This window comes from Triticum aestivum, chromosome 3B, assembly GCF_018294505.1.
Source record: "Triticum aestivum cultivar Chinese Spring chromosome 3B, IWGSC CS RefSeq v2.1, whole genome shotgun sequence".
Taxonomy (NCBI): domain Eukaryota; kingdom Viridiplantae; phylum Streptophyta; class Magnoliopsida; order Poales; family Poaceae; genus Triticum; species Triticum aestivum.
The window spans coordinates 23311128-23328115 of record NC_057801.1 but is presented as its reverse complement, the minus strand read 5'-3'; the positions used below and the strand labels follow the sequence as shown (position 1 = coordinate 23328115).

At 43.2% G+C, this 16988-nt stretch overlaps 1 protein-coding gene across 1 annotated transcript; it reads left to right on the top strand.

The window, feature by feature from the left end:
• Positions 1 to 8456: 8456 nt before the first annotated feature.
• Positions 8457 to 10059, top strand: LOC123064450 (uncharacterized). The gene is made up of 2 exons (XM_044487933.1): positions 8457 to 9239; positions 9356 to 10059. Exons 1-2 carry the CDS (start codon positions 8473 to 8475, stop codon positions 9978 to 9980), a joined length of 1392 nt encoding a protein of 463 aa, XP_044343868.1. The 5' UTR covers positions 8457 to 8472; the 3' UTR covers positions 9981 to 10059.
• The last annotated feature ends 6929 nt before the right edge of the window (positions 10060 to 16988 follow it).

The following is a 16988-nucleotide window of genomic DNA, read 5'->3' as shown; positions in this document are numbered from 1 at the left end:
AGGAGGCACTTTTTTGTTTTTTTGTTTTCTTTACTTATTGTTGTTATTTTTATTTATTTTTCCAATTTTTCGTTTTGTTTTCTGCATTATTTATTTTCTTTTGTTTTTTGCTTTATTTTTAAATTCTTTTTTGCTTTTAGTTTTAGAAAAATTATAAACTTTCTGTTAGTGCCATTAGTTTTCAAATTTGAAAACACTTTTTTGGTTTTTTTGTTTTCTTTCTTGCTTTATTTATTTTATTTTGTTTCTACTTACAACAAAATACTTATTGTTGCTATTTTTATTTTTTTCCAGTTTTTTTGTTTTGTTTTCTGCATTATTTATTTTCTTTTGTTTTTTGCTTTATTTTTTAATTCTTTTTTGCTTTTAGTTTTAGAAAAATTATAAACTTTCTGTTAGTGCCATTAGTTTTCAAATTTGAAAACACTTTTTTGTTTTTTTGTTTTCTTTGTTGCTTTATTTATTTTATTTTGTTTCTACTTACAACAAAATACTTATTGTTGCTATTTTTATTTTGTTTCCAGTTTTTTTGTTTTGTTTTCTGCATTATTTATTTTCTTTTGTTTTTTGCTTTATTTTTTAATTCTTTTTGCTTTTAGGTCAGCAAAATTATAAACTTTCTGTTAGTGCCATTAGTTTTAGAAAAATTATAAACTTTCTGTTAGTGCCATTAGTTTTCAAATTTGAATAGTTAAAATTTGAATTCTTTGAAATTTGTGTGAATCACAAGTTTGTGATTAACTTTACTAAAAAAATGAACATAGATGCGCCTATAGAGAAAATTCAACCTAAATTCATAATAAATTTCTATGAATTTCAGAGAAATTCACTATGAATTTAGGTCAAATTCCCTGTATAGGGGCATCTATTTTCACTTTGAGAGGAGCTCAACAAGGCAGAGAGGGACGGGCTTATAAACCGGTGTGAGCGCCCTTCGGTTGGCGAGGTGGGACTAAACTCTGAGCGCAACGAGGACCAACCCTTTAGTCCCGGTTTGTGGCACAAACCGGGACTAATGGTCATGGGCCAGGGGCGAGGCGCATTGGTCCCGGTTCGTGCGTGGAACCGGGACCAAAAGGTCCAGACGAACCGGGACCAATGGCCCACGTGGCTGCCCTCTTGAGAGTGTTCTTGGTGAGAACATAGTTGACAAGGAGCGAACCGGGATTAATGGTATTACGAGGGCCGAACCATAAGACATTAAAGCATTTCAAATGAACTCTGAAAAAGTTGAAAGTTGGCATGGTATCATAATTTCACCCACATAGCATGTGCATGTACAAAACGGACAATGGTATCATACTCGTCTGTTACAAAGTTGGCATGGTATCATCATAATAGTTGCGGGAGAAAGTCTTCACTTTTTCTTCGCTTGTGTCATTTGCTTATTGCGCCGTAACCATGGATAATCTTCATCGTTTATCAGGATGCTTGGGTCAGCCTTGACTTTGAAGGGAGGAATTTCATGAAACTTTTCATAATCTTCAGACATGTCTGTCTTGCCCTCCACTCCCACGATGTCCCTTTTTCCTGAAAGAACTATGTGGCGCTTTGGCTCATCGTATGATGTATTCGCTTCCTTATCTTTTCTTTTTCTCGGTCTGGTAGACATGTCCTTCACATAGATAACCTGTGCCACATCATTGGCTAGGACGAACGGTTCGTCAGTGTACCCAAGATTTTTCAGATCCACTGTTGTCATTCCGTACTGTGGGTCTACCTGTACCCCGCCTCCTGACAGATTGACCCATTTGCACTTAAACAAAGGGACCTTAAAATCATGTCCGTAGTCAAGTTCCCATATGTCCACTATGTAACCATAATATGTGTCCTTTCCCCTCTCGGTTGTTGCATCAAAGCGGACACCGCTGTTTTGGTTGGTGCTCTTTTGATCTTGGTCAATCGTGTAAAATGTATTCCCATTTATCTCGTATCCTTTCCAAATCGTAACAGTCGAAGATGGTCCCCTGGACAACAAGTACAGCTCATCACAAACAGTGTTGTCACCTCTGAGACGTGTTTCCAACCAACTGCTGAAAGTCCTGATGTGTTCACATGTAATCCAGTCGTCGCACTGCTCCGGGTGTTTGGAGCGCAGACTGTTCTTGTGTTCATCGACATACGGGGTCACCAAGGTAGAGTTCTGTAGAACTGTGTAGTGTGCTTGAGACCAAGAATATCCGTCCCTGCATATTATTGAGTCCCTTCCAAGCGTGCCTTTTCCAGTCAGTCTCCCCTCATACCGCGATTTAGGGAGACCTATCTTCTTAAGGCCAGGAATGAAGTCAACACAAAACCCGATGACATCCTCTGTTTGATGGCCCATGGAGATGCTTCCTTCTGGCCTAGCGCGGTTACGGACATATTTCTTTAGGACTCCCATGAACCTCTCAAAGGGGAACATATTGTGTAGAAATACGGGCCCCAGAATGACAATCTCGTCGACTAGATGAACTAGGACGTGCGTCATGATATTGAAGAAGGATGGTGGGAACACCAGCTCGAAACTGACAAGACATTGCGCCACATCACTCCTTAGCCTTGGTACGATTTCTGGATCGATCACCTTCTGAGAGATTGCATTGAGGAATGCACATAGCTTCACAATGGCTAATCGGACGTTTTCCGGTAGAAGCCCCCTCAATGCAACCGGAAGCAGTTGCGTCATAATCACGTGGCAGTCATGAGACTTTAGGTTCTGGAACTTTTTCTCTGGCATATTTATTATTCCCTTTATATTCGACGAGAAGCCAGTCGGGACCTTCATACTGAGCAGGCATTCAAAGAAGATTTCTTTCTCTTCTTTCGTAAGAGCGTAGCTGGCAGGACCTTCATACTGCTTCGGAGGCATGCCGTCTTTTTCGTGCAAACGTTGCAGGTCCTCCCGTGCCTCAGGTGTATCTTTTGTCTTTCCATACACGCCCAAGAAGCCTAGCAGGTTCACGCAAAGGTTCTTCGTCACGTGCATCACGTCGATTGAAGAGCGGACCTCTAGGTCTTTCCAGTAGGGTAGGTCCCAAAATATAGATTTCTTCTTCCACATGGGTGCGTGTTCCTCAGCGTCATTCGGAATAGCTAGTGCACCGGGACCCTTTCCAAAGATTACGTGTAAATCATTGACCATAGCAAGTACGTGATCACCGGTACGCATGGCGGGCTTCTTCCGGTGATCTGCCTCGCCTTTGAAATGCTTGCCTTTCTTTCGACATTGATGGTTGGTCGGAAGAAATCGACGATGGCCCAGGTACACATTCTTCCTGCAGCTTCCCAGGTATATACTATCGGTGTCAAGTAAACAGTGTGTGCATGCGTGGTATCCCTTGTTTGTCTGTCCTGAAAGGTTACTGAGAGCGGGCCAATCGTTGATGGTCACGAACAGCAACGCCTTTAGGTCAAATTCCTCCTGTTTGTGCTCATCCCACGTACGTACACCGTTTCCATTCCACAGCTGTAAAAGTTCTTCAACTAATGGCCTTAGGTACACATCAATGTCGTTGCCGGGTTGCTTAGGGCCTTGGATGAGAACTGGCATCATAATGAACTTCCGCTTCATGCACATCCAAGGAGGAAGGTTATACATACATAGAGTCACGGGCCAGGTGCTGTGATTGCTGCTCTGCTCCCCGAAAGGATTAATGCCATCCGCGCTTAAAGCAAACCATACGTTCCTTGGGTCACTTGCAAACTCATCCCAGTACTTTCTCTCGATTTTTCTCCACTGCGACCCGTCAGCGGGTGCTCTCAACTTCCCGTCTTTCTTACGGTCCTCACTGTGCCATCGCATCAACTTGGCATGCTCTCCGTTTCTGAACAGACGTTTCAACCGTGGTATTATAGGAGCATACCACATCACCTTCGCAGGAACCCTCTTCCTGGGGGGCTCGCCGTCAACATCACCAGGGTCATCTCGTCTGATCTTATACCGTAATGCACCGCATACCGGGCATGCGTTCAGATCCTTGTACGCACCGCGGTAGAGGATGCAGTCATTAGGGCATGCATGTATCTTCTGCACCTCCAATCCTAGAGGGCATACGACCTTCTTTGCTGCGTATGTACTGTCGGGCAATTCGTTATCCTTTGGAAGCTTCTTCTTCAATATTTTCAGTAGCTTCTCAAATCCTTTGTCAGGCACAGCATTCTCTGCCTTCCACTGCAGCAATTCCAGTACGGTACCGAGCTTTGTGTTGCCATCTTCGCAATTGGGGTACAACCCTTTTTTGTGATCCTCTAACATGCGATCGAACTTCAGCTTCTCCTTTTGACTTTCGCATTGCGTCCTTGCATCGACAATGACCCGGCGGAGATCATCATCATCGGGCACATCGTCTGGTTCCTCTTGATCTTCAGCAGCTTCGTCCGTTGCAGCATCATCGTGCACATCGTCTGGTTCCTCTTGATGTTCAGTAGCATCACCGTATTTAGGGGGCACATAGTTGTCATCGTACTCTTCTTCTTCGCCGTCTTCCATCATAACTCCTATTTCTACGTGCCTCGTCCAAACATTATAGTGTGACATGAAACCCTTGTAAAGCAGGTGGGTGTGAAGGATTTTCCGGTCAGAGTAAGACTTCGTATTCCCACATATAGGGCATGGACAACACATAAAACCATTCTGCTTGTTTGCCTCAGCCACTTCGAGAAAATCATGCACGCCCTTAATGTACTCGGAGGTGTGTCTGTCACCGTACATCCATTGCCGGTTCATCTACGTGCATTATATATAATTAAGTGTGTCAAAAATCATTACAGAACATCATGAATAGATAATTAAGTGACCAAATTAATAGAAGTTCATCATCACATTAAAACCAAAGTACATACATAGTTCTCATCTAACAACATAAAGCTCTGCAGAGCATCTAAATTAATTAAACCATACATTGAAACTATGTAAAACATTTCAATGCGAAAACAAATGCGATCATAATCGCAACCAAGGTAACAACTGATCCAACGGCATAATGATACCAAGCCTCGGTATGAATGGCATATTTTCTAATCTTTCTAATCTTCAAGCGCATTGCATCCATCTTGATCTTGTGATCATCGACGACATCTGCAACATGCAACTCCAATATCATCTTCTCCTCCTCAATTTTTCTTATTTTTTCCTTCAAGAAATTGTTTTCTTCTTCAACTATATTTAACCTCTCGACAATAGGGTCGGTTGGAATTTCCGGTTCAACAACCTCCTAGATAAATAAAATCTATGTCACGTTGGTCGGCATAATTGTCATAAACAATAAATGAACCAATAGTTATGAAAAGATAATATATATCACATCCGAATCATAGACAGGACAAGGGCCGACGGGGGCGGATACCAAAACCATCACACTATAAAAGATGCAATAATAAAAGTAAGGAAATAATACAAGTATCTATCTAAACTTACAAGTAAGAATATTTTTCCTTTCAGAAAGAAGATAAGAACAAGAGGCTCACCACGGTGGTGCCGGCGATGAGATCGGCGCGAGTGATCGACGGCGGTGAAGACGGGGACGGGGTGTGACGGACCGCTAAACCTAGACAAATATTGAGGAAAATGGAGCTTGGAGGTCGAGCTTGGAGAGGAGAATGCTTAAGTAGTGTGGCTCGGGCATTCCATCGGACTCCTTGTGTGCATAGGAGGTGAGCTAGAGCACCACCAAGCCCTCTCCCCCTCGGCGGCCAGAAAAAACAGAGAGCAGTTTGCTCTGCTCTTAAGCGAGGGGGTATATATAGGCACCTAATTCGTCCCGGTTGGTGGCATGAACCGAGACTAAAGGGCAGCCTTTGGTCCCGGTTCAAGCCACCAACCGGGACCAATGGTGGTGGGCCAGGAGCGAGGCCCATTGGTCCCGGTTCGTCCCACCAACCGGAACCAAAAGGTCCAGACGAGCCGGGACCAATGGCCCACGTGGCCCGGCCGGCCCCCGGGGCTCACGAACCGGGTCCAATGCCACCGTGGGTCCCAGTTCTGGACTGAACCGGCCTGGACCTTTGCCCCCTTTTCTACTAGTGCTAATCTCCTCCTGCTGAATCGTGAGTGGATGCAACGGCTGCATGTGTGTAGATGGTAGACCTGAACATCGAACTCGATGAACACGAGCTTGGCGGCAGGGCGGGAGGAGAGCCGAAGAGATGCAGTGGGGGCTAGTGACGACCGTGAAATAGGAGGAGGCGAGGTCGTGGGGCAGCCTAATATGAAATTACCAAGCTGCCCACAATCTAAATTCAGCGTTGAACCATATTAACCATTGGATCTGCTTAATACTACACCTTAAATTTGGTAGTATGATGCACCGTAAAAAATCTCGAAGGCTTTTGTTAACACAACAATAGTTTTATCCTCGGTGGCCCTGCTGAAGCTCCGTCACTGCCAATGGGCTCTGAAATTGTTCAACTGGAAATTGCCTGGATAATTCGTCTCGAATATGAGTCAAAGAAGATACTGTGAAGAGTCGTGTGCGAGTCTCTGGGAATCATGGTGGTTTATGATCAAGATGTATAACTATCACTGCTTTAGTCCGGTCCACCAACCCCGTTGTGGTGTGAACTTTGGGTGACCTCAGCCTGCAACTCTGGCCCCGCCTTGCCGCCCTCACCCCGCCCTCGCCACCGGACGGTGTCGCCTGAGGCTGTCCCATCCGTCCCCGCAACTCGCTAGTGAGTTTCTGGACCTCCTCATCTCTATGTCTCTCTATTCTTCTCTGTATAATGGATGGATAAATGGTACATGCATGTGTTGTTAATGGATAGATGGATGAATGCTGCCAAAGATTTGCTAGATGGATGGATGAATGGTGCTTATGTTTTTTTGCTACTTTCTAGTAGCTTGCTAGCATGGATTGATGAATGGTGCATTTTTTTGCTACTGTCATTGGTAGTAGGCTTGTTTTTTTTTTGCGGGAATTGGTAGTAGGCTTGTTGGATAGTGAATGGTGCATATGTTGATGTTTTTTTGCTAGTAGCTTGCTGGCTGGATGAATGGTGCATAACCCTACTTTTTTTTGCTACTGTCAATGGTAGTAGCTTGCAAGATGGATGGCTCAATGGTGCATATGTTGAATTTTTTTGCTACTAGCTTGCTGGATGGATGAATGGTGCATATGTTTGGTTCCCTTCTACTGCTGCTTGGTAAATAGCTGGATCTATGTATGTGCTAATGGATAGATGTTGTAGATGGAGAAAGTGGAGAAAGCCAATGGTATAGGAGACGTGCTCTTACATACATGCCATGTGATGTTTTACCGTGTCCCGCTGCTCTTAGGGCATTTCTAACTGATCCCCTAAAAGTTAGTGGAGTATCCGGCGGAGTAATGTTAGTGGAGTAAAACTAAAATTGTGTAGATTTTGTATCATAGCCGCACGAACTTCAAACACTACACAATACATATCTTAAAAACATTCAAATTGGAACATGCATAGCATAACCGTCGTAACATAAAGATTCATCATCCTCGACCACCACCTCCTCGGCCTCCACCTCTTCCCCGGTCACCTCTTGCTCCATGTCTTGGGTGGCCTCCCAAAACGAGTCGTAGTTGAGCTCATCAAGTCCAACAGCTGCCGAGATCTCCAAGAAGGCAAGGAATTCGACCGTGTTCATCTCCGCACTACAATAAACAAAGCAAACACTACCAGCAATCACTACCGGCCACCAACAATCACTATTGGATACCAACAACATGCGATGTTTTTGTTTTTATCTTGTAGGCATTTCACCGAGCACTTGGCTGTCGTGATGCTTGTTGCCGGCTGCGGTCGCCTCCTGCGCCGAAGCAGTGGCAGTAGGGGGGGGGGGGCACCAGAGTAGCTGCACGAGGCGCCACGTTGGCCTTCCTCATCTTCTTCTTCGTGGCGCCGCCGCCGCTGCCGTAGGCTTTCGAGCTCGTTTGGCTCCGGAGGGTGCGGCGGGAGGGCGGTGGGCCATTGCCGGAGAGGCGGTCACCACCAGGCCATTGGGGGCAGTGGGAGGAGGAGCTTGGACGTGGTGGGTTTTTTCATCCCCAAATTCTTCTATTTTCAAGTGAGAGCCATTAATGTTTATGACCGATGCTTGCAGCCAAGTGATAAACCGCACCCCTGTCAAAAGGCTAGAATTCTGGAAGATTCTTCTAATTTGTATATGTTTCTTTTTTTAGTGGTTCTATTTGTAGATATTTCTTCTTAGTTGTAAATGTTGTTTCGGAACTTTACTCAATGTTTGGCAACTCAAAATGGAACTTCGTATACTTTTTTTACTTACTACGCAAAGAAATACGTGTAACTCTTAGTAGTAAAAAAGAAGTGTCGAGGACACGTACGTATAGTGTTTAAAAAAGAGTGGACACGTACGTATATCAGGTGATGTTTTACGGCGGGCCTTGTTGTGTTCGTGTCCATCTAGGTTTCCTTCTACGATTGGAATCCCTGGTCAATGCTGATATATACCTAGTGTGCACGATGTGTTCGCCTCCCAACGAAAGCGATCGAACATAGAGCCAGATGGAGCAGGCGGACCACGGCGACCTGGCGGCGCTCCTGCCGGAGGCCGTGCTCGCCGACGTGCTGCGTCGCGTGGAGGCACCGCGCTGGCTAGCAGTGTCACGCTGCGTCTGCAAGGCGTGGCGAGCCATCATCGATGGTGAGAACCTCCTGCGTACAGATCTCCCGCTTAGCGGGTTCTTCATCACCTTCAAGGAGCTCTGTTTGCCCGAGTTCTTCTCCCGCCCCTTGTCGCCGTTTGGTCGGCCAGCAATCAGCGGCAAGCTCGATTTCCTACCCACAGCCATTAAAGTTCATCCTGATGGGTGGAGCTTGGACGGCGACTACTACATCCAGGATCACTGCAATGGGCTCCTATTGCTCGACGGCTACGTGGTTAACCCGGCCACACGCCGCTGGAAATCTCTGCCCTCATGCACGCGCAGTCATACTACAGCCGGGGGAATCCTCCGTGGTATTTTCTCCGATCATTACTATCTGGCCTTTGATCCCACGGTGTCATCCCACTACCAGGTGTTTCAGATTCCTTATTTGCGTTGGGCGGGAGGTGAGTTTGACCCTTTAGAGGAGGCATCCGAATGGCCTCCATCTCCATATATCTTGCGTGTATTCTCTTCTAGGAGAGGACGTTGGGAGGAGAGGTTGTTTGTTCGTGAAGGGGATGCCGCAGGAACCCTTGCAAAGGCGCGTGTGTTTGGTATCCGACTCCGCTCCGTCTATTGGCGCGGATCCCTTTACGTGCATTGTCAAAGTGATTTTATTATGAGGTACATACCTAGACCAGTTCATTAATATCTTGATTTTAGTGTTCAGTTTTGCCCTAATGAAGGCATTATCCACACCTGTATCTCAAAAATTTCTTGCCAATGATCTGATTTTGCAGAATATCTTTGTCTGAAGATAAGTACAATGTGATTAAGCCACCAATGAGTGTTGGACTTTCCAATTATATAGGATTATCAGAGAAAGGAGTGTACCACGCGTCATTTGTTAAGAATCACATTCGCATCTGTATACTGAATGAATCATGCGATAAGTCAGAGTGGATATTAAAGCACGACTATGACCTTATTAAGCCAATGGAAGTGTTTGATCATCAAGTTCATGGACCATGGATCTTAGAAGACATTAACTATGGAATCTTTCGTTCTCATCTCCCAAGTATCAACAAGGAAGAAGTAATTCAAGAGAAATTTGAATGGAACTCCGACGACGATGATTTCTGTGAGAATGTAGACATGGTTGAAGTGCACCATCGCCGTCCATATTTTGAGATCGAGATACTTGGATTTCACCCATACAAAGAGATTCTCTTTTTTAGTAGGTCAGAGACCTATAAATTAAATGCAATGGCGTTTGCCTATCATTTGAATAGCTTCAAGGTTGAAAGTTTAGGTAGCATATACCCAACAGGTCACCAATATTTCGACTCTGGCCTTCCTAATGAAAATCGGGAGATTAAATCTTTTCCATACACGCCATGTTGTTGGATCGAAGAGACCCCATAAAGAGTGAATTAATCTGTAGTAGCTCGTTTCAAACATGATCATATATATGCTGTTTTGTTTGGATTTTTTTTGTTTTAACTTGTGCAACAAATTATTCTTTTACTATCATTGCTACTGATCAATTCAACCGGGCGGCATGACCCAAGATGGATCGTTTTTTCATGTTTGTGGCTAGCAACATCTCCCAATTACATGCATGTGCGTGCTTGGGAGGGTGCGCTCCAGCCGGTCCTCATTGTAGTGTCTGTCGACGCCTAGCACAAGGCACTGACAGGATACGTAAGATTGGCATTGGCTCAAGGATGGGCTGGTGGTTAGTCGACGGCAGTAGCGGCAATAACAACGAGCGACCGGTTGAGGAGGTGCCGCCATGTAGTGAGATGGTGATGTACGGCATGGCCCATCTTGGTGCCGTTGTCACCACCACATCTCTGGCTTTCGAGCATGGGCGCGGGATGAAGCTGCTATGATATTCGACTCATCTGTGAGTTTTGGCGGCTTTCGCTCCATCCAGTTTGCCTTCGGCAGCGAGATATAATTTATAAACGGTGATTTGATGCAAAGGGTATGGTTGTGTAGTGGTGGCGACGATTTCTATCTGACCAAATGTAGCTATTGGGATCGTGAAAAAGTGGTGGCAATAACACATGATTGATTTTAATTTGGTTGTGCTTTTCAGTACCTGGTTTCGAACTCGTGGGGTGAAAACCCTAGGTCAGACCCATGTGGGTTATACCTGGCAATAGCAATTTTTTTATGTCATTACCTTGCTGAAGGCGTATGCTTGGACTTGTTCTTCAGGATGAAAACCTTGAATCCAGACTCTGGCGGTTGGCTCCGATGACGACGATGCTTGTACGTTGTTTCTTTCTTGAAGATGTTGCTGTTGAAGAACATCGTTGTTCTGAGTCAATAAAGTACACCCTTTGTCGAAGAACCATTGCTACTGACCTGTGTTTTGCTATCAATTAGGTTGCCACATTCTCCGTATGAATCACACAAGTGGATTTGGATCTTGTGCATCCAGCCAGCTTATGAGAGATAACACTAACGTATGTAAGAACGTGTTTTGCACTAGTATAGTGTAAAAAACGCTTTTATAATGTAAAAAACGCTATTATATTACGAGACGGAGGGAGTAGTCTCGAAGCACGATGATTTGCAGATTTTACTTGCCGCTGTATCTACAAGATGGTTTGCAGGCTCATGTGTGCGGCGATTATTCAACATCGCATCTGATCAGCGGGAGCAACAAAGCAAATACATATTGCTGACTGCATTTTTAGCACTTAATTCCTTCTATTTGCTCCAGCTCTTTCTTTTTACGGGAAAAAAATTCCAATCTATTCATCTTCATAATGATAGTATAACAGCAACATAAATAATAAAAATTACACATCCAGATCCATAAACCACCTAGCAACGACTACAAACAATGAACTTCTCATCAACCTGTAAAGATTTTGTTGTGATGGTAGATAGGTGCACTGCACAGAGATGGGACATACACGGTAGTCATTTTTCTAGCACAAATTTAGAAGCTTAACTGCACAGTTAATATTCCATTAACCTCTTATGTTGTTAGAAATAGGCACACTGGTTGGTCCCTTTGTTGGTCCACCTGTCAGAGAGACTGCAAACGATGAGGAGTCACTCAGTTTCATGCCTCATACCGGTGTCTCCTGAGTTCAATCTACCCCCCCCCCCCCCCCCCCCCCGGCCACCTGCGCCTCCACGAGAACGTATCCAGTGCTACGGCTGAACTTGTGCTACGAATGCTCCGAAGGATTCTGCGCCACTGGATGAAAAGTTCATGGACAGGATGTTACCATCAGGTGGCCGCCGGTACATTTTACATAATGGTCCTTGTAAAACCATTTAACTGTGCAAAGTGTCCCTCTGAAATCCCATTGTCTTCTTCCTTTCCTCTGTTCGCTTTCTGTACCAGTACCAGGCGAACTGTAAGCTAGGGTTAGCAAATAGCTCTATCACCACTCTCTCCCCATCCGCCGGACTATCCTACCTAGTTCTGGCACCGATGGCCCTCCTATCCTCTGAAACTACCTCACCCAGCAGCCAGCCACCGTCAGCGCCGCCATGTTGTAGATCCGGTCAACGGTGACGCTGCCATCGCCATGGAGTCGCCCATCTTCTGCAGCTTAAAGGATCCAGGGTATGATCCCCTATTCGATTATTCATGTATTGTGTAAGTGATGTGCTCGTTGTTCCCGTCCCTAATTTGTAAAGAGTATCCATATGCCTTGGAATATGTAAAGTAAGATTTGTTCCTGAATTTCATGGGTATGTGCAAAATGGCTACCAGGGAGTTAGCATACATGCCTGGAATAGATTATATTTGTTGTGCTTTTCTTCTGGTTCACTTTGTTGGTCTCAAAATGAAACTGAACTTTCCATGTCCAACTGAAATTTCTGAAAGCATTACTAGTCCATTATCTTGTTCATGATTTATTTTCTAGCTGCAAGCCACATGCCTAGAGTGATCTTACCAATTAAATGAATCCTGATACATGTAACTGTAGTACGTGTGAACTTTAATTATAGATATACAGTTTGATTTTGATTCGATGATTCTTATGATTCTTAACTGCAAGCTAGTTCGAGACCCTGTTAGTGCTAACGGTGTCCTATCTTTGCGGAGGAATCATGTTGCGATTTTCCATCTTTGTTGATGCTCTATCTTCAAGCGCTCCTGTTCGGCGACATTTATTTGGCCGATGATTCTGATTGTACTTTGGCCGACTTGTGGCTGTCGCTACATTTTCCAACTGTTTCTGAAGTAAATCTGATGGTTGTGCTTGTGCTGGCATCCGAGGAATCACACTGTTTGTGCACTTGTGCTTGCAGTCTAATAAAATGAAACCAAGGGGTGTGCCCCTTATTTCTAAAAAAAGAACATGATTCTTGAGTTGATCCATAACAGTTTCAGGTTAGCTATACTCCTCTTGTTTTGAATTTTTCTGTACCACATAAGCTTGCAGAAATGAAGAACAAGCATTAAGATCAAAATCTTGTACACAAATCCTTTTTTTAATGGCAGCAAGTAAGAACCTTTTTTTGTTATCAGCACTAGCCAATGATTTTAGGAGTAAGAGACATGATCTGGCATGCAAATCTTAAGCAGTATCATTCACATGGCCTTTAGCATAACATAAACTTTATCCAAGTAGATAATTTTGTTGATCTTTCGTCTTGGATATGCACCTGAAAATAGTGGATGTTCCTATTTTTTCCAGGTATTCTTGTCTGCATGTTCAGCTGCAAGTTCATCTCTAGAGAAAATAAATTGTTGTACAAACTAGTGTTGAACTTGCATCCACTTTGCCTCGTTCGGCAAGCCAAGGTATCTTCAGATGATGATTGGAGCTGGATGGCGCTCAAGCTATTGCCTAAGCTATAGGATATATTGGAATTTGAAAGTTTATGTGTTGTAATGCACCTCTTGTAGTAAAGCGATTGATTTATGTTTGGACATACAAAAGCGAGATACAAGAGTTGGACAACGTCAAAACAGAGCACAGTGGGCCTTCTATTCAAGATAGTTGTGTAGACAAAGCTATCCTTATAAAATATATTATATCAGATATATGTACGTAATGTTTGAGTCAGACTGTGTATGTGACAGTGGTGAGCAGAAATTTATATGATCCTATCAAATTTTCTGGAGTTTTTCAGTACATATCCTAATTTGACAATTAGACCAACTACTTTAGTACAACTTCTGCGAGACAATTGTAGCCGATATGAAACTACTTTAGTACATCTTGAAGCCTTAATGCAACTTCTCCAGAAAACATGACACTCGATATCTAATTATTAACACTGCCATACAAAAGCATCTCTTAATTCTGTCATATAAATTTGTAGACCATGGAAATATCATTCTTTTCCACAAAATAGCCGTATCACAGATTCCTTGGTTCTCAATAAACTAAAGCATCCCTTGCAGAAGAAAAAGAAGAAGAAGCAACTACAGATTTACATGACTCATGGCCACTTTCTATTCTCACCTAAAAAATGAGTCGATCAGTACCCAACCTGATGGTCAAACATCTGGTAAGCTATATAACCATGTACATAGATATAATTCAGTTCATCTCCCACTTCACGACATCAGAGGGAGCATGAACTTACATCCAAACGTATATAAGTAAAGCTATACATTATAGAGTGAAAAAATTGGACTTAAGCGGCTCCTGGCTTGAACATGGAGCAGAACATATAATTTTGCAACTTCATCAATCACCATACCAAACCTCATTCAACAGTCTCCCGGGTTTAACATGCCTAGTAGTTTGCTAATAAAGGTAAATTTTGCTACTGCTCAAGTTATGCACGACATGTGGACCCACCATATTAGCAAAAAAAAAATTAAGGCTTGGTAACTTCGGCATAAGCAGCGTGATAACTATGACCTGACCATCCTGGTAACTTCGACGTTGGCACCCTGGTAAGCAAAAATAGCATGGTAAGGTTGATAATTGCATCGTTATAAGGTTGATAAATAGTGCGTGATAACTTTGATAATTTTACCATGATAATGTTGATAACTACATCGTTAGAAGCCAGATAACTAAAGCACGAGTAGCATGGTAACTTTTGAGATGATAAGGTTGATAATTTCAACTTTGGCAACCTGGTAACAAAAAGCATAGCAAGGTTGGTAATTATATGGTTAGAAGGCTGATTACTAGAGCATGAGAAGCATGTTAAGTTTAGCATGGGCAACATGATGGCTTTAGGTAAAAATTATCAGAAAATAACTTTACATAAAAATTATCAGGATACAACCCCCCCCCCCTCCTAAAAAATATCATGCTGTTTGAGCCTAATTATTATCTATGTGATCCGTTGAAAAACCATACTTTTCGCACATACATTATCGGGGAGAAGTTTTCAACAAATCCCCACCCCCGGTCAAAAGTTACCATGGTGTTGATATGTAAGTTATCACGTCTGATATACATATATTATCATGTATTTTACATAGAAGTTATTGAGGTATATTTCAACGAAATAGTTCCCTCAGTCAAAGTTGCCATGGTGTACGTAAATTATCAAGTCTATGGTGCATGTATTATCATGTTATTTACACAGAAGTTGTCGGGGAGTATGTTTGAACAACTTTTTTTTCTTCGGATCAAAGTTATCAAGGTGTTTGTATGTAATTTATCAGGTATGTGGTACGTAAGTTATCATGCAGTTTATAGAGAAGTTACCAGTGTATGTTTGAACCTACTTTTTCCGGATCAAAGTTAACGCATTGTTTGTATGTAAGTTATCAGGTACTGTTGGGGAACGTTGCATGGAAAAAAATCTACGCACACACAAGATCTATCCATGGAGATGCATAGCGACGAGAGGGGAGAGTGCGTCCATGTGTCCTTGCAGACCGTTTAGCGAAAGTGTTTATCAACGTGGTTGATGTAGTCGAACACCTTCACGATCCTTCTGATCAAGTACCGAATGGACAACACTGATACATCTCCAACATATCTACTTTTCCTAACGCTTTTTCTCTTGTTTTGGACTCTAATTTGCCTGATTTGAACGAAACTAACTCGGGCTGACGCAGTTTTCTGCAGAACTATCATGGTATTGTTTTTGTGCAGAAATAAAATTCTCGGGATGAAACGAAACTTTTTGGAGAATTTTTATACAATAAAAAAATACTGGAGCCAAGAACCACCAGAGAGGGGGGCCCTGAGTGAGCATAACCCACCAGGGCCCCCACCCCCTCTCAGGCGCGCCCAGGTGGGTTATGCTCACCTGGTGGCCCCAATCGCCTTATCTCTGATGCTATAAATTCACTTTCGGCGAGAAAAAAATAGAGGAATAATTATCGTGTTTCACGAGACGAAGCCGCCGCCACCTCCTGTTCTTCATTAGGAGGTCAGATCCGGAGTCGGTTTGGGGCTCCAGAGAGGGAAATCTTCAATCTTCGCCATCACTAACCCTCCTTCATCGCCAATTCCATAATGCTCCCCACCGGAAGTGAATAATTCTTTCGTAGGCTTGCTGGTCGGTGAGGAGTTGGATGAGATTCGTCATGTAATCGAGTTAGTTTTGTTAGGGTTTGATCCCTAGTATCCACTATGTTCTTAGATTGATGTTGCTATGACTTTGCCATGCTTAATGCTTGTCACTTTGGCCTAGGTGCCATGATTCCAGATCTGAACCGTTTATGTTATCATCATTATGTCTATGTGCTAGATCCAATCTTGCAAGTTATGGTCACCTATTACGTGTTATGATCCGTAAACCCCAGAGTGACAGTATTTGGGATGCTTTTCGATGATGACCGTAGTTTGAGGAGTTCATGTATTCACTATGTGTTAAGGCTTTGTTCTGATTCTCTATTAAAAGGAGGAGTTAATATCTCTTAGTTTGCTTATGGACCCCGCTGCCACGGGAGGGTAGGACAAAGATGACATGCAAGTTCTTTCCCTAAGCACGTATGAATATTTAAGAAATACATGCCTACATTACATTGATGAACTGGAGCTAGCTTTGTATCACCCTAGGTCATGACTGTTATATGATGAATATCATCCAACGAATTCACCGATCCAATGCCTACGATTTTCCAATATATTGTTCTTGCTAAGTTACTACTGTTGTTGCTACTGTTACAACTGCTCCAAAATTATAGCTAGCATTGCTACTGTTAGTGCTACTGTGACCACTACTATCAAAACTATCATATTACTGTGCTACTGATCCTATTGCTGCAGATAATTAATCTCCAGGTGTGGTTGAATTGACAACTCAATTGCTAATAATTGCAAATATTCTGTGACTCCCCTTGTGTCGAACCTATAAATTTGGGTTAAATATTGTACCTTCGAAAACTTTTGCGATCCCCTATACTTGTGTGTTGTTAAGACCTTTTTATATCGCCGTTACCGGGGAGCATAGCTATATTTGTTGAGTCACTTGGGATTGTTATCTATTTATCACTATGAAGAATCTGAAGGACAGTAGAACCAG